This window comes from Saccopteryx bilineata, chromosome 5, assembly GCF_036850765.1.
Source record: "Saccopteryx bilineata isolate mSacBil1 chromosome 5, mSacBil1_pri_phased_curated, whole genome shotgun sequence".
NCBI classification, from domain to species: Eukaryota; Metazoa; Chordata; class Mammalia; order Chiroptera; family Emballonuridae; genus Saccopteryx; species Saccopteryx bilineata.
The window spans coordinates 21,689,834-21,708,775 of NC_089494.1; the positions used below are offsets into that span (position 1 = coordinate 21,689,834).

Here is an 18,942-nt window from a genome sequence, read left to right on the forward strand (position 1 = left end):
CTTCATAGTTCACTACTACCAATAATTGTTTAAGGAACATATACTAATTTTCTTTCCTCTGGTTAGTCTCTGCATTTTGCAAACGCTTGTCATATTAAATGGTATCATTTTGATGTTCTTGGTAAATGTCTGCAGATAGGTTTTGATTTTAAAGTCTTTTTTTTTTCTTTACAATTCCAACTATTTTAATAAAATGTAAATGTATTATATAGTATACATTTATGCCCAAGCAATCTATATTACTATTAAACGAGATGATCATATCTTACATGTAAACAGCCTTTTGCTCTCCTAGCTGATCTGGTATATTTTAGGAGCTGCTGGGAAATTTAGAATGCTTTGTACTACCTGGTTTGGGGTAATTTTACCGGTTTAAATCATAATCTAAACCTGCGCTGAAAATGTACTCCTGTTCCCCATTTCCTGTTTCTAGTCAAACGGCACCACCTTCCAAGCTGCCTTCCACCTTCCCTGCTCTTCCTTGTTTGCTTTTCTTAAGCTTGGGTTCACTTAGGGCTAAAGACGAATAAAAGAAAATTCATACACGGTGCTTTTTCTACTCTTCAATAGTGAGAGTCTCTACTTTGGTTACAGTGGATTGACCTTTTTTGCTAACTGATGGTTTAGAAAAGAATAGTGGTGGGAACGGGATTGCAGGAGTCTCGTGATGATACGGTCGGGTGTCTCGATCCTCGTGGCGGTTACCTTTCACAAGGCTACACATGTAGTGAAACTGGAGATCTGCGTATACACATACCACACACATTCAGTGCTGTGTAACTGATGAAATCTGAATAAGCTGGGTGGGTGGCGTCAGTGTCAGATTCTGTCTGGGTATTATGCTCTAGTTGTGTAAGATGTTAACAGTGGCCCCGGGGGGAGGTGCGTGGGCTTCCCTGTACATTTCTTTGCAACTTCCTAAGAATCCATACTTATTTCACATTAAACCGTTAAAAAGAAAGAATAGGATAAGTTTTAATAAAACTTTTTAAGAAATAAATAATGGAACAGAATTTGTTTTTTAAAAATCTTTGTTTTATGGCTTTGTGCTTTAAAGCCTTTTTTTTTTTTTTTTTTTGTATTTTTCTGAAGCTGGAAACGGGGAGAGACAGTCAGACAGACTCCCGCATGCACCCGACCGGGATCCACCCGGCACGCCCACCAGGGGCAATGCTCTGCCCACCAGGGGGCGATGCTCTGCCCCTCCGGGGCGTCGCTCTGCTGCTACCAGAGCCACTCTAGCACCTGGGGCAGTGGCCAAGGAGCCATCCTCAGCGCCCGGGCCATCTTTGCTCCAATAGAGCCTTGGCTGCGGGAGGGGAAGAGAGAGACAGAGAGGAAGGAGTGGGGGGTGGAGAAGCAAATGGGCGCTTCTCCTATGTGCTCTGGCCGGGAATCGAACCCCTGCATGCCAGGCCAGCGCTCTACCACTGAGCCAACCGGCCAGGGCCCTTTGAAGCTTTTATGGTAGAAATGCTTGATTTCTTAAGATCTTAATTATATTTTTAATTTAATCAGTAGTTTGAAGTTGATTTGGCTTATAAAATTGTTTCCTTTTGGCAGTTAGTATTCATGTCCTTTTTCAGTGCAGCTACCACTTGTGATGCTGGAGTCTCCACCAACGCGCTCGTATCCAGCTAGGGGTAGTGACTAGCAGTGGCATCCCTCTCCTCCCATTGGTCTTCGTTACTATTACCTTCCAGTACTGATCAGTTTAAAAAGTATGATGAGCAATTGGACTAACCATTGACTTCGGAAAAAAAGTTTTCCTATCTGTCTCACTCCTATTTTTTAACTTCTTTTCCCTTTCAAGTCTGTGGTAAGTCTTACTGGGCCTTAATGCTTAAAATTTTGATTTAAAATAATTCCATGATTATAGATTATAGATGACTTTTATACTGAATTTGTGCTAGAAATCTTGCCAGTGGTTTTAGGAAGGAATAGATTTTCCTAATAATAAGGTCTCAGTGATGAAGAAACCATGTGAAATTTTGAATGTTATAGCATTTACCACTTAACTTTGAGTATATATAGTAGTTCTTGTGAATATGTTGAACTTGTATTTGGTTACATATATAGGCTTCATGATTCATGTCCATTAAATCTGTCTTTAAGAAATGGAAATTTTTGTCAATTTAATGGTGTGGGCGTGTCATTTTTGTAGAATCACTGATAGACTCAAGCTGACTTAATTGTGTCCTACTTGGAGATTCTCACAGTAGTGAGTAACATTCTATTATCATTGGTTCTTTTAGGATAAATGGTGGATGGAATCTCTTATTGAAATTCATATCGCCATATTTTCTAATACAGGGTCCAAAGAAAAATAGGTGTAGGGTTTGAGATAATTGCTTGAAATAGTTAGTGGGTTTATAAAAAGTAGGCAAGAACCCTCAGACACTTTTTTCCCCAATATATATTTCTCACAGTTTCTATATTCTTAGTCTTAGGCATCTAGTTTGATTTTTAAAAATGTTCGAAGCTATTCCAAACTATCTGCGGATGATCTGTATTAAACAGAGGTGATGTGGAACAAAGCTTTCAAAGTTAACTGTAAAGATTTATGACTCATTAATACTATGTATTGTATTTGAGGTTATCCATTCGCTTGTTGGTGACAAAACCATTTCTGGTTTAACTGTAAACACTATAACATATTATCTTTTAATCTGATTTTCCATAAATCACATAGTTTCAAGGGGAAATTTTCTAAATGTGTTCTGTATATATTGGGCTTCTTTAGCAAATTAAAAATTTAAAAGTTAACAAAAGAATAACTTCAATTTATTGGAAGTTTTCTGTTTAAACATGTTTCGTCTTAATTGGTTAAACCCCTTATTTTTCTACATTGTATATGTAGAGTGTATTACAGTGTTACAGTTATGGACTTAGCATGAAGATTCTGCAGATTGGCCATAATTTTACTATTGTACCATTTTGTCTCATCACATGTATTTTACAAATACTTTACAGAAATGGGAACTCTAGAAAGGAAAAATGCCTTCTCCAAGATTAAATTTGTAGCTGAGATTTCTGCTTTGGTCCTAGTTTTCGTACTAATTCCTCATAGACAATTTAACAGCCATGTCTGTGTAAGGGTGAATTTTGGTAAGGAAGTGACTAGAATGAAACAATGGAAGACATATAAGTGAATTGTTTTATTTATCTCTTAGAATATAAATAAGGTAGAACTGCATTCTAAAGATGTAAATGAGTCTTCAGTGAGAAGATATCTTTTGACCTGCTCTTTTAGTACACTGCTTTCAAAATTTCCTCTAAGCTAACCTTTTTAAAAATAAATTAATTCTGCCTATTCATTCTTCATCTCGTTGGGAACGGGAGAGCTGATGGCTGTCATCTTTCCTTTAATAATCTCTCCCTCTTCCCGCTCTCATCTAAGCTTAAATAAAATTGCTGCTGTGGAGCTTTGCAGGTCCTCTGCACCTAAGGGAATTGCTGTGGGGAAGTGCCAGCAGTTGACATGGGACTTGAGTCTATAAGGTGAGGAAGGGCCAAATAGGGTGGCTTTCTTTTTGTTATACTTGAAGAAGATGGAACCTAAAAAACAATCATTAATATCATTAAGAAAAAAAAAGCCCTCATAATCAGATCAACATACTTTTACTTTTTATTAAAATTTGTTTCTTCAAATGGATATTGACAGTGCTATGGAATTTTACAAATAAAAGGATTTTTTTTTCTGTTTAAACCTTGGTAATTATATAAAAATAAATATGCCAGAGCAATTCTTTCAACTAAGATTAATTAGGCAACTCCATACTTAAATCCTTTACCAAAGATTAAAAAAAATTAACACCATTTGATTTAATAATTTACATCCTGAGAATTTACCCTAGCAAGTAATGCAGATAAAAGAAAAAGCCTATTGTGTAATTTCAAACAGCAAGAAATAGGGGGAATAACTGAAATATGAGTTAATTAAGAAAATTCTGGAATGCATAAATATATTTTCTGAAAAAAATTCTATATATATGATTATTAAGACTGAAGTATGAAAAGTAGGATTGTTTCAGTTTTAATATGTATAGAACAATTGTATGTTTACTTTCATAATATATAAATGTGTGAGTCCATGCAGCAAAGAAATAATCAAAAGAAAACAGTAGTGGATTAGTAGGTAAATGCCTGTTTGTAACAGTTTTAAAAACAATGTGTCTGTTAAAAGGAATTCAAGTTATCTAGGAAGAAGTTCAACTTCTTAAGTTCTAATAACAATATCTTCTTAGTCTTTTCCGAAGAGTGTGGTGATTTGTCCTCATCAAAACAGATATTCTTACCTAAATAGTTGAACTTTAAATAGATGGCTGAAAAAGGACAAGTATGAGTTTTTAAATAATTTTATATTAAGGAAATTTTTGGACATTAGACTGAATTTGGTCTTTAACCACATCTATAAAGAAAAGAATTATTTCCATTTTATTACTTATAAAGTATAAAATTGCTACCCAAATTTTGCCTAAGAAAATTTTAAGACACAGTAATATATTTTGTGACAGAATTTGTCCTGTTTCTTAATATGCATTAAGTAAAATAAATACAGCATATTATTATATGAGGAAATGTGTTTTTATATGAATATGTTTATAATTAGAATACCAGCTGAAAAGTATCCAGAAATAACTAGTTGTTAAATGGTCTTTACATGGAATCACAAAATCTAATGACCTGTGCCTGCTTCTATGGTTGCCCAAAGCTGGATGTTCGTGCCGGCAGGAGCAGAGAATGTAGCTTTTATTTTACTTCTTTAAGCCTTTATTTCATTGCTCATTCATGCCTTTCTGTGGAATTTCACGAAATTGCTGTGAGGATAAGTTGTTTTCCATTTTGTTGTCATTGGTTTAAAACATTACCTCGTTGTTTTCTCTTTGTTCAAGTTTAGTGATATCGTAGCCTATTTTTCTAAAAAGTCTATAGAAAAGCATTTAAAAATAATTATTTTGTTTTAATAACATGGGTGTTGTTTTTAATAGACTCAGAAGGGAAATTCTTCAATTCCTTTTTTCTAATATGCTGTTGTCTTGAGTTACATAAAAGTGCTTAGTTTGGATCTATTGACACATTTATTATGAGTTCTGATTTTGACATAGTGGTGTTTGATGCTGTATTTTAATTGTTTTTAGGACATTTAGTGTTAACTGAGAATGATACTTCTGGTTGTCAGGGCTGTTTCAGTTATAAGTCTAGTTGTTTATGATGGCATGAGTGGAACATTTAGCTTTCATTTTAGTTTTTACAGTAGCTCCAGAAGAATAACAATTCTTTAAAATATGGATTTATTTACTGCTCTAGGTTTTGAAGAGGGTGAGCAAATTCTGTGGCCTTCCATGGAAGGCTAATTTCCCCCTTTGGACATTTAACAGATCTTCATATTAAAGCTTTATTCTGTCTTCATTGTGTTCTGTAATCATTTTGTGTGTAGCAGTGGGTTCAGCAACTCCCTTTTTTCTACTACCTCCTATTTGTATGATTCTTTTTTCTTCCAAAAGGAAGAAAAGTGACTGAGCTTAATATAGATCCATGAATGTCATCACTGGTTCAAGCAGCTAAAATAAAAATGCATGTCTATAGACACATATGTTTTTATGAGGTAGGCGGTAAGAGTGGTTACTAGAGGTTTAGAATAAAGGAATACCTTTTTGTATAGTACAAGATTCCTTAAAAAAAAATTATTGTAACTCAACGTGGAACCTGTATCATTGTATTAACCAGTGTCACCCAAAAAAAATTCAACTTAAAAAGTGTAAAAAAAAAATTATGGTAGCCCAAAGTTGTTTTAAAATTAATTTTAATGGGGTGACATTGATAAATCAGAGTACATATGTTCAGAGAAAACATCTCCAGGTTATTTTGACATTTGATTATGCTGCATTCCCATCACCCAAAGTCCAATTGTCTTCCGTCACCTTCTAACTGGTTTTCTTTGTGCCCCTCCCTAACCCCTTGCCTCTCCTCCCCCCCACCCCGTAACCCCCACACTCTTGTCCATGTCTCCGAGTCTCATTTTTATGTCCCACCTATGTATGGAATCATATAGTTCTTAGTTTTTTCTGACTTACTTCGCTCAGTATAATGTTATCAAGGTCCATCCATGTTGTTGTAAATGATCCGATGTCATCATTTCTTGTATGGTAGCCCAGAATTCATAAGCTGTACAGCATGCAAGGATCCCAGGCTTTGCTGAGGTAGCCAGAAGTACCTTAATGACTTTGAGTTAGCAGTCCTTTGCGAATTGGGCTGCTTACCTATATATAAAAAAGTAATGTGATCAGGGCCAAAGGAAAGTTTACCTGAAATGGTAAACATGATCAGGAGTCCATTTGGGCTAAAAGAATCACTTAGTTTTAATAAGGTAAGTAATTTATTCCTCTGTTTCAAAATGATAGCTCTAGTCAAAATCTTAAAATGTTGAAACATGTAAAAAGTAAGAGGAGAGTAAAGTATATCTTTCATAATGATAGTAGCTTTACATGTATTAAAGTATATATTGTTCTGGCATATGCAGAAATCTGTTTACATAAATAACAAGACTTATTCGTGTAAAGCCATTTCAGTTTGGAAAGTTAGCTGAGAGAGCTGACAGGTGGTGTTGCAAATGCTTTTTTCAAAAGAGAGTAAGAGTTTATCTTTGTGCTCAACTGTTGTAGTGGCAGATGATATGTATAGACTTTATTAAGTACACATTACAAATATAAAACATATTTTAGTTAAATTTTAAAAAGCATCTTTAAATTGATGAACATGGCCTATTTTAAAATTTGGATGTATATTACAGTATATATCATACTAAATGTTCCATCATAAACGCCTAGACTTATAATTGAAACAGCACTGACAACAAGAAATATCATTCTTATCATGAGTGTATCATTAGGAATGTTGTGTAAGTTCTGATGTTTTTTTGTTTAACATGGAATGTAGGCTTACGTATTCTTGTTGCAGGTTAACTTGTCATCGAGTAAATTAAACCTTGAAATATCATCTGTTACTTAGGCTTTTTCATTAGATAATGTATGGCTGGGAGATTCTTCCATTCCCTTGATGATGTTAATGTATCACCATTTAAATTGCTGAAAGTTTTAAGTATTTCAGTCTTGTTTTTCTGCTTCTTTAGTCAATCAGTAGTTAGTTTATCTCAAAATAGGGTCACTAGGAAGTTGATAGAATTTCTTATCATAAATATCTACTGTGCTGTAAGTGCCGTATATCTTCATTCCAAACTCCTAGGGCACAGATTAGAGTGGCAGCTTTGACAGAAGTTAGGTGGAATAAACTCATTGGTCCACTGAAGACAAAGCCAAACGCACTGTGCTCCCCACACCTCCTTCCCCAAAGTAGTCAGCAGTTTTTGTCATTTCATATACTCTGTCGAATCTCTTAAAAATAAGGCTCCTCCTATTATTCAGTAAGTGGTTATGTGAATTATTATGAGAGGCACAATATATTAAATCTGAGTAGTGAATGCCTTGCTGTTTCCTTAGATGCTTTTTAAAATAATAATAATAATAAAGTTAAGAATAAAGATCAAAGAATAATAAAGATTTTTAAACTGATCTAGGAATTGAAGGATGTATGAATTCTAATCTCAGTTGTGTCGTGGGGGAAGCTGCTTAAATCTCTTAGGACTTAAGTCTCCTTGCCCGTGAAAGGAAGAGACTGATTAGATGCAGAACCAGGAGTTTCAGCATGGCGGTCAGAGGGCCGAAGCAGATACCGCTGATGCGGCTGTGTCCAGCATACCCAGTTAATTGTGTCTTTAATTATGATGTACATTTGCCCATTCATTTTTGTTTCCACAACTCCCTACAGTTAACACCAGGTTCCTCACAGCTGTGGGAATCTGATTGGCCCTTGTGGATATCATAGCTGCAACCCTTGGACTAGAAGTCACTCATAGCTTTTAAGAAATTCTAAATGATTCCTTAGTTATGGCAGCAATTCTAATAGCACTTTGTCACCGTTCAAACATGTTTCTTAGTTTTTAGGGGGGAAACATGCTATATTTTTCCTCTTTAGTTGGTATTAGGTGACCTACGGAGTTGGCACATTGTTTCTTAGAGTAAGAGTATCAGGGGAATGTTGCCTTCATTCAGCTCAGTAACTGAGCATGGATTTTTCTGCCTTACTTTACAGAAATTTACTGAACAACTGCTCTAAAGCTGAACACTTTGTGACGTGAAACACATTCACGCCGACCGTGAAGGCACTGGCCTCCCCCTGTGGCAGTGCCACACTGCCTGGCGGAGTGTGCCATCTCCTTTCCCTGGGGCCGTGCTTGTCTCGTGCTAGTCTCTGTGGAGGCTCTGTTCTGATGAGTGACTAATGTCTGCACATTGCCAGGATCAATATATACCACTGTAGTATGCTTTTTTGACAGTAAATAAAACCATAATGGATAAGCAACAAGCATAGGCATAGCCTATATATTTTATTTCTGTAATGAGCCATTAGCTGTTCACTTGTTATAGTAGATACCATAGAAGTATTGGAGTATTCAGTGTTGAGTCCATGGGTTTATAGGCTGGTACATTCCTTTATATAAAGATTGTTATGAATGCTCTGCAAATATCATTAGGAAAGGAGATTTAGAAAGGGGGCTCCATGCATGATGACAAAAAGTAGAAGTAATAGTTTACATGTTATTAAAATAATGAGTTTGATGCAAGTGATTTAGCTAGATTGCTAATGTTTTAGAGGTGGTTGTTAAATGTGGAAGTTGTATATGATGTAATGCAAACACAGTGGCAGTGTTTCCGATATACTTTAACCTCATCAGAAATTTTGAGATTCATTTTCAGTACACAATAAAGTAACTTTTAATACTATTTTCATTAGAAAGAGTTTTTTACTCAGTGACCTATTACTAAAAATTATAATATTTATAAAATACAATTTTTACTACATGAGAAAGTTCAACAATTTTTATAGAACCATTATATTTATGAAAAATTAGTGAGAATAGAATTTAGACATTCATTGTAGTCAATTTGTCTAAAGATAGTTCCTGTATTAAACACATTGGGGGAAAGGGACAGCAAAGCTCCAGTCCAACTAACGAAGTAGGAATTACATGGTGGCGAATTATAAATAGGCCAAGTTTAGAGGTGAATTTGAATTGCATTAACAAAAGTCAAGAAAAAATTTAGTCTCTTGACAAAGCCCTGCTTTTGTAGAGATGGAATATCGGGTCGTTAAGTCTTCTGACCTTCATGTGTTAAGCAGCATCTTTGAACATCTCAGTTGAAGGCACTAAAGATATTCACCAGGCCACCTCTAGAGCAGTGACCTCAGTGTGTACCGTCAGGTGCCAAATATGTATATATGTCTCGGGCTCTGCCTATTGTTTATTTTAACAAGTGCACAGCCCTCCGTTGTGTGGCCAGCTGAGCTAGGTGCTCTGGACTAAGCATTGTCTTTCCTGTCCCCTTGCTGATAGTCTAAAAAGAGAGGAGATGTGACTGCGACAGTGAGCGTTCAAGTTCAGTAAGCATTCAACTTCGAATCACTGTGGGCTGAACTGAACGAGGGACTTTTTGTTCACCTTCGTTTTTGATCATTTAGATTCTTACTCGAATGTGAAACAGTGTATTGATTTTGGTTGTTCAGAAAGGAACTGAGTTTGTTAGTATTCAGTACTACTTCATTGCTCAGTCCTCTGGAGGAGAGATTGCTTATACTGTATTTTCTTTATGTGGAAAGCACATTGTATTACATTTGTTTTGGCATAGGTAAAGTTTTTATTTTCTATTTTGAGATAATACTTAACCATGGAGAAGAAAATCACTTATGTAAATTGCTAACTTTGAATGAGGAAGAAGTAATGCTCACTTGATGTTTAATTTGCTTGTATGCTTGTGATTTTGTTTTTGTTGTTCTGGTCAGGGGTGGAAGCGTGTCTACAAAGTCAAGAATGTGAACAGGAAGCACAGTACGAGATCCCCGGAGGACCGCGGAGAAGCAGGCTCAACAGAGAGCAGCTGGTAGTTCTCTTTTGCTACTCCTTTCATTGTTCTGTTGTAGCTGAATGTTATTGTCACCATCAGGGAGAAACTCCTGCCCTTTCAGCAAGTACAGGTGACTGATTAAAATTTTAATTGTACTTATTTCAAGCACTTGATTCTGAGGGATGATCACGATGAGCAGTAAAATCCAGAAGGTAATAATTTCATACTGTTAATGGGTTTTTGGCATCTTGAACAATCCCATAAGCCTTTCAGAATCTGAGGGAAGTTGCAGATATAGGAAGTAACTTGAACGAAGACTTACAGCTGCTGCTCGGATTTAGTTACCATATGTCTTTATTGCCATATAGTGCAGTTTTCATGGAGAATATTCCATTTTCCTGTTGATGTATAAGTGTATTAGAAATGTTGGAGAAAAATTTTTATACATGGGAATTCTGAAGAATTTTCTTTTTTCATGAAGCACACAGAAGTGTCTCTCATAGCTAATTGGAACCTTAGCCATGGCTTCATAATGTATTGTGCCCCAAGGAGTACATCTGTGCACCTGCAGGCCAAACTCCCAGCTCAGCTGCTCGGAGACCTTGGGTTGGTCAAGCAAAGGCACCTGAATATGGATGGGCAGAACTAGATAAATGACCGTGGAAAGATGTCACTCTTAATTTAAGGTTAGCCCATATCCCTGAAACATGTTTCAGATACCCAGGAATCCTTGGTCCTTTAAGTCTTACCAAATATGAATAAACTGATAAAAGAAGTTTGATGGACAGTTTTGCTTATTTTTTGTTTTATACGAAACACACCTAAAATCTAAAGAGAGTCAAAAGTACCTGAGGTGGTGACTGAGTCTTTGGAAAAAAATTTTAACTAGGAAGCCTATGAATATGTAGTTATTTGTACCTCCTTAACTAACTGCTTGACTGCTCGTGGATATATATATCTCATATATATATATATTTTTTTAGTAAGAGGCAGGGAGGCAGAGACAGACTCCTACATGTGCCCTGACTGGGATCCACCCAGCAAGCTCCCTATCAGGCGATGCTTTGCCTGGCTGGGTCACAGCTCCGTTGTTCAGCAGCTGAGCTATTTTAGCACCTGTGGCTGAGTTCATGGAGCCATCCTTAGCACCCAGGGCCAACTTTGCCCAAATCATTTAAGCCATGGCTGCAGGAGGGGAAGACAGAGTAAGATGGTGGGGGGGGGTGGGGTGGAGAAGCAGATGATCTCTTCTCCCATATGCCCAGACCCGGAATCAAACCTAGGACTTCTACACACTGGGTTTGACAGTGACTATATTATTTTTAACTTCTTCATCTATATGCAGTGTTTTAAAATAGTTTTATCTGCTTTTAACAAGCTTTTTTGTTATTATTTCAGTTGCCAAAGCTGTTTGATGGTTGCTACTTCTATTTTGGGGGAATCTTCAAACGCTATCCAAAGGAGAACCTTATTAAGCTTGTCACAGCAGCTGGGGGCCAGATCCTCAATAGAAAGCCCAAGCCAGACAGTGACGTGACTCAGACCATCAACACAGTCGCATACCATGCCAGATCAGATTCTGACCAGCGCTTCTGCACACAGTATATCATCTTCGAGGATCTATCCAGCCAGCGCCCAGAGAAGGCTCGGCAGGGCAAGGTCTGGATAGCTCCTTCCAGCTGGTTTATAGATTGTGTGATGTCTTTTGAGTTGCTCCCTCTTGACAGCTGAATACTGTACCAGATGAACATTTCAAATTGAACTTAAACAGTGTGAGAACCCTGCCATTTCAATTGTTTTGATCATTCACATTTTTATAAATAGATAGACTCATTCATATATTTAGTCCTTGAATTAAAATTTTTTATGCTAGATTAGGAATTTATTTTGTACCATTTAGATTTGAGATTGCATTGAAGGATTTTTTATTTTAAACTGACATGTTTTAATTCATCATGTCTTTCTGTTCAAATTATCATCTATCAAAGATTAATGAGAGAGTATTGGATTTATTGGTTGATACACAAGTGGTATCATTAATGTCTCAGCCTTTTAATTTTTTTTGATAAAATGATCCACACTTGCCACCAGCAGAAATACTTGTCATCCTTTAGTAAACAAAGAACATTGTCATATAATTTATTGTCTTTATTTTAGTGATGAGAGTAAGTCCCTGGCCTACATGTGTTACCTTAGTTGTTAAATTCTTCTCCTGTCTACAGTTGTATGCATTTGACATTGTATTTATTTAGTTTCTTGTAATTTACTTGGATGTCTGTACCTACATTTTTATCCCTTATTTTTGTCTGTGTCTTTATTAGAAAATCATGATTTGAACCATAGCATTAAGTGTTCTTTGGTGGTGGAAATCAGCATTGGCTCATGGCGCATATTTTTATTGTATACACTTGCTATGGGTGACTCTCAATGTGCTGCTGTATTTATCTGTAGGAATGCATACTTCAAGCAGTTTCTCTAACATATTTCAGTATCAGTATTTCTTAGAATGTCTCATAGACTAGCAAATTGTCAATCAGATGTTAGTGTATTGAATGAGAAAGCCGTCTGGTAGACTTGGCTATCTGTTGCTAAAATAACTTTGTAAAGATCTTGGTTTCTTCATACAGGTTTCTGTTTCTTTTTCATTTTTAAATTGCTGTGGAGGTAGAAGTTACAGATTACTTGAATTAGAACAGTTTTATTCAAATGATAAAGAAGGCCATAATAATAAGTCTAGAGGTAGGAGCAGAAAGATCTAACTTATAACTGCAAGGCAGGCAAGGTTGTGGAGTAGTGGACAGGATGCCACCTGAGAATGGGGAGGTTACTCTAGTCTGAGTGTTCTTGTTTGTGAATCCATAAGGTAGATTAGATCATTTAAAAACATGTTTTAAGAAGTCTTCTGCCTGACCTGTGGTGGCGCAGTGGATAAAGCGTCGACCTGGAATTCTGAAGTCGCCGGTTCAAAACCCTGGTTTCCCTGGTCAAAGCACATATGGGAGTTGATGCTTCCTGCTCCTCCCCCCTTTCTCTCTCTCTCTCTCTCTCTCTCTCTCTCTCTCTCTCTCTCTCTCTCCTCTCTAAAATGAATAAATAAAATCTAAAAAAAATAAATAAAATAAATAAAAGGTCTTTAATTTCTAAAAAAAAAAAAGAAGTCTTCCTAGAAATGGAATGTTCTTACAATATTAAGGACATAAGAAGAAGTATGAGGCATGTTAGTTTGGTCACTCGTGGGTCAAAGAGAATAGTTTGACAATCACCGGATTAGAATACTGAGATCTGGAGTTTATGGATATTTTAAGACCCATTTATTTGAAAGTTTGAGATTCTGATGGTTATTCAAAATCAATTTTACTTTCATTTCTTCTTAGACATGTTACTTTTCCATATCAAGAAATATATTATGTGAGTACAGTAATATACTGCTGACCCTGACCTTCAAGGGTGAATTAGCTCTGAAACACTCTCCAGCTAGTAATGTGTTTGTCCCACATTTCATTCTAATGGAGAATGATGATCACCATCGCGCCCAGCAAATCAGAGGGGTTAGATAATGTCTGGATGAAAGAATTGAAGACTCTTAGGGATTTGGGTTGTCATTTTTGATTTATAACTGACTTTTCATCATTTTCTATTAGCTCATTGGTCACATTCTTAGGTTTGTGCCTGTTCCTCTGATCTGAACCCGTTTGTTCAGACACCTTTGGGGACGTTGCTCGCTTTCCCTCACTCCTTTGCTTGGTCTGTCCCCTGCCCTCTTTCGTACCTTGTCGCCCATTGTTGAGCAGTTTTACTTTTGTTTAATTATTTATTTTGACAGCAATTGATTGATGTTAAGTTCTTGAAACTTGTACTTTCTGTAATTATTTTCATTTTTCAGTCATAGATACAAGCTTTCCTTTGTTTACCTTAAATTATTAAACTTATTTGTGTTTCTGTGTCTCCTATGGTGGTTTATTCTGCGCTCCTGAAGAATGAGACTCATGAAGACTTGTGAGGAAATCTTCAGCTAATAAAAACTTACCTTTTAAATGCTAATGCTTTTTAATTATTTTTGGATAGAACTATTTCTAAAGCATATTACTTTATTACCTTAAATATTTTTTAAAACAATGTAACCTTGATAGTTTGAAATCATCAAGTATAGTTTTTATAGATAAGGTTCACCATTTCTTTTATCTCTCTTGCTTTCTTTTGAGCCTGCTTTGTGACTGTTGCAAATAAGTGACTTCTGCATTGATGGTGGTTATGTTTTGGAGGTTTGCTGTTTCCTGTGTGGGGTGTGTGTGTATGGGAGAAGGGGGCACATTCCTCATTAGTTATCGCTGCCTACCTGGGTTGGAATAGAAAAAGAGGCAATTGTGTTCTAAAGGTTCGTGGAAGTCATCACAGTCACAGATGTCTATTTTTAAATTTTTTTATTTATTGATTTTAGAGAGAAACCTTGATTTGTTGTTTCTCTTATTTATGCATTCATTGGTTGGTTCTTGTGTGGGCTCTGACTGGGAGATAGAATCTGCAACATTGGCCTGTCACGATGACACTCTAACCAACTGAGCTGCCTGGGCCGGGTGGTACAAATGTCTATTCTAGTCTCTAGTCAAAACACATTAAAATGGTAGGGAATAATGCTACTTCAATCGACCTATAAGCCACTATTTTTTTTGAAGATGGTTATGCGGGGAGTGGAAGATTTTCTTTAAAATATAAAGCTAAGTCACCTTCTGTCATTACCATTTCTATAAAATGCAGCGCACATCATATACATTTAGATTAAGACATGGGTTATGCTTAAAATACAAAAATTATAAAATGAGCCTTAATTGATTGCTGTGATTTTCATGAGTTGATGAGACTAAATGTAAGGTTGAAAATATTGCAGCTCTTAGGGGTTAGAAACGAACCAGGAAAAGCGGAGGCGGAAAGGAGTCAGGCCTTTCGGTCAAGAACTCAGAGATGACCTTACCTGTGAGGAGATACTTCGTTAAGTTGAGGAAGAGGGTCCACAGGAAACTCGATCACACAGCTTACTGGCAGGGTGGAGATGAAATGCACGTGTTCTCTCGGTCACACCGCCTCCCAGGGTACATTGCACCTTCAATTAAATCGAAGCATCTGCTGTTCCAGAGGCTGTGATCTGACCTGCACTTGAATGAACTTAGTGAGCTGGTCTGGGACACCCAGAAGGGGAGATGGCATCTAGCCCACACGTGCCGCAGCCGCCACCTCTGCTTCAGCAGACATCACCAGTCACTACAGCTGTTCTTACGTTTTTTTCTCAGCGTTTGTTCCCAGGAGCCACAACCAAGTGGTCAAGTTGATAGAGCCGAGCTGAGGGATGGATTTGCTACCATTAAACTGAGCCATGCTTTCAAAACCTCCATGATCTTTATATTTGTTGTTTGTTGCTGACCCTATAGCATGGCAATATGCCAGAAATATAGGATGTATTTCAGTCAATAATCATAGCTCAGTACAGAAGTGATTCTCATGCCCTTTTAGTTGTGGGTTGAAGGAGTTAAAAAACAAAGCTCAAGGACAGGAAGAGAGAATAGGACGGAATATATAATCTGAAAACGTCCTCAAGGTAATTTTTATGTCTGCACCTGCCGCAGTTGCAGTTCACTGCTTTGGTACCATTTATTGTTGGAAATTGACTGGAGACATGGTCATGCCATGTAAAATTGTATTTCTGATTTAGGCGCCCATTGCAATGCGGCGTGTGTGTGTGTGTGTGTGTGTGTGTATTTGACTAAACGTGACCCTATATTATGTGTGAACTGTACCTGATTGCCCAAGCACAGTTCTCAAGCCAAGGTACGTGGGATTCGCTGGAGAATACGGTGACTGATGTACCTTAAAGTCATCGCTATTCTCATTGTTACAATTTCCTTTTTCTGCTGAAGTCCAGACGCCTGGTGGCAAATTCGGATTATTTTTCTGGGCTATGGAAGTAGTAATTAATAAGTATGATATTTAATTTGTTTTAAAAGGGAATTAAGACATTCTGAAAAGTAAACAAAGTCTGAAGATGTGTAACAACCTTTCTTTTTCCAGATTATGGCGGAAGAAATAAGTTTTCTTGTGAAAAGGGCAGTTGACTTTTACAGTAAGTGTTCTTTTATAAAGGGCTATGCAAAAGTTCACTAGCAATTATACATTTTATTCTTTTCCTTTCAAACAATGGGTATCTAGATTTACATTTTCAAAAGAGGCTGAACAAGAGTCTGATCCTGATTCGCTAATTTGTATTGTACATTGATTCATTTCATATTTATTGGAAGACTACTGGACATGAGTTACTGCCGTTCCTGTGGAGCATCTAAGGTTAGTCAGATGTGGCCACAGCCTTCGAGGGACTTACACTCTCCTGGGGGATCCAAACCGGTGAACATGATCACAGGTGTTGTGTTTGGCCAGGCAGGCAGGCCCCTGCTCCCATGTCTGGACGGTTTCAAGAAGGCGACCTCACCACGTGTGACTCGTCTGGCGCAGAACCAATGAGTGTGCACTCTGCACATAATAAGGTTCTTTTTGAAAAGGGAGCTAGGATTCATTCTTAGAACCAGATGAGTTAATATTTACTGTGATATTCACTAAACATTTTATGATTGATTCCCTTGAGTGATACTTTTAGTTTCTTTGCAGAAAAGAATGACATTTTACCAGTAGCTGATTAGGTTTTTTTCTTTAATTAGGAAATCAAGTCAGAAATTGGGAATGCACCATGTTTCAGCCATGAACAGAAAATGAGTTTTGTGCTGTTTAATTTGCTAAATTAGCAAATTTAATCTCAAGATATTGTATTTTAAATAGTAAAGATAACCATGTTTTAAAATGCATCTTTTTAATATTTATGCTGTTTCTTTTTATATATTCAAATGTTATCAGAAGGGGGGGTTAATGTAAAAAAGGTTTTTTAAATGGACTGTTGGCATTTAGAAAGTGTGTTCTATTGTGGTCAGGGCACACAGGAGAAGCACCCATCTGCTTCTCCGCCCCTCCCCCTCTCGCTTCTCTCCTTCTCTTCCCCTCCTGCAGCCATGGTTCCATTGGAGTGAGTTGTCCCTGGGCGCTGAGGGTGGATCCATGGCCTCTGTCTCAGGAGCTAAGAAGAGCTCGTTTGCTGAGCAACGGAGCAACACCTCAGATGGGCAGAGCATCACCCCCTAGTGTGCTTGCGGGATGGATCTTGGTCGGGACACCTGTGGGAGTCTATCTCTGCCTCCACACTTCTCACTAAATTAAAAAAAAAAAATGTTCCCTATTGTAGCAAAGTAATTTATGTACCTAGTTTAAAAAGTCAGTGTATGGGAGGAGACTTGACTTGGATTGGTGAACACACAATGCAATATACAGAGGAAGTATTATAGAAATGTGCACCTGAAACCTATATAATGTTATTAACTAAAGTCACTCCTATTAATTCAATTTAAAAAAAAGTCAAATAGTGCTAAAAGATTAGGCTAAAAAGCATTAGTTTCCTGTAGCTGTTTCTCAATCTCTACTGAAAAACAATCACTTTGTACTCTTATAATAATTTTTTTGCCTTCTACATAAGTAGCTATGTGTGTTCTGTGTTTTTCTAAGTCATCCTTTTAGACATTTGTTGACTTCCTGTTGTGATAATTGATCGTTTTGGCGCTGAAATCCCTTCTTCCCTGTCTTTCCCAATGGGTAATTTTAATCTCTCTTCAGGGTTTTCCCAGTGATGACTATGGAGATAGTGTTCTTCAAAGTTATTTGAATGATTGTTTTTTGTAAACCTTTTCATTTTTCCTGAATTTTTTATTAGTTTTAAGAAATCTGTCTAAACTTTTCCACCTCTGTCTACATCTTCCACTACTCTCTGACATCTTGGAAAAGGTCTTGCGATCTCATTTTTCTCCAAGACAAACCTGTTTGGGAGATGGACTAGCTTCAGCCTTTCCTGGCAGCCTCCCTCCTGAAGCCCTCTACCCTCCGACCCGACTCCCGACTCCCAGCGTGGACTGCATACCAGTGCGGTTTGCTGCATAGCTTTCAGCCGGAGACCTCTCTCCCCCCTAGGTCCTAATAAACCCCTTCTCTTCTCTGTTGGAGTCCCTCTTGTCTATTTTACATCTGTATTTTGATGGAGTATATCCTCCAGTAGCCTCAGGAAAAAGAGGACAATCTGTGATTATTTTGTGTGAAAAATATTTTCATTCTGCCATTACCTCTGGCTTTGGCTTGGTAAAGAATTCTTAGGTACAAAATGGGGCTTTCTCTCAGGGGTTTTGAGGAGTTAATCAGCTTCATGGTCCATGTCTCCTCTTAGGCACTCGGTTTTGACCTTCCTCCCATCTAACAAAGCCATTTCACCCACTGTGTGTTGTGTTGTGTTGTGTTGAGAGTTATATCCAGTTAATGTGGTTTTCAGGCAGAGAACGGGGCAGGCAGTGGAGAGTGCCTTACACATACTCATCCATCTGAAAACCAGAAAGTCTTACCTTTTATATGCAGTTGATAAACTATCTGGTGCTTTGTGTTTCTTCTGCATTTAGAAATAGTTGAGCATGCTCTTGTCTAACATCATGTAACCTGGTCCTTTGCGGGTACTGTTTGACAAAGTAAGGCAGATCAGTCGTGTGGGGGCTTGGGGCAACTTGCTACCAGAGCTTAGTAAGCAGTTCCTTTTCTAAACAAGACTCAAACCCTTGAATGTTTTTGTTGTTGTTCTTGTTTTTAAGCCAGAGAGAGAGAGACAGGAAGGGAGAGAGATGAGAAGCATCAACACGTTGTGGCACCTTAGTTGTTTGTTGATTGCTTTCTCATATGTGCCTTGACCAGGGCACTCCAGCCAAGCCAGTGATCCCTTACTCAAGCCAGGGACCTTGGGCTTCAAGCCAGCAACCCTGGGGTCATGTCTATGATCTCACGCTCAAGCCAGCAATCTCCGGGTTTTGAAGCTGGATCCTCAGTGTACCAGACTGATGCTCTATCCGCTGTGCCACTG

The 18,942-nt window shown here is 37.5% G+C and overlaps 1 protein-coding gene across 2 annotated transcripts in view; it reads left to right on the plus strand.

Moving 5' to 3' along the window:
• BARD1 (BRCA1 associated RING domain 1) overlaps positions 1-13,899 on the plus strand; it is a 74,430-nt gene extending 60,531 nt beyond the window's left edge. For both annotated transcript variants that reach the window (XM_066281172.1, XM_066281173.1), the window contains 2 exons: positions 9,901-9,998; positions 11,361-13,899. In XM_066281172.1, the coding sequence (XP_066137269.1) occupies positions 9,901-9,998; positions 11,361-11,693 (431 nt within the window). In that variant the 3' untranslated portion in view covers positions 11,694-13,899. The remainder of the gene's footprint in view (positions 1-9,900; positions 9,999-11,360) is intronic.
• The last annotated feature ends 5,043 nt before the right edge of the window (positions 13,900-18,942 follow it).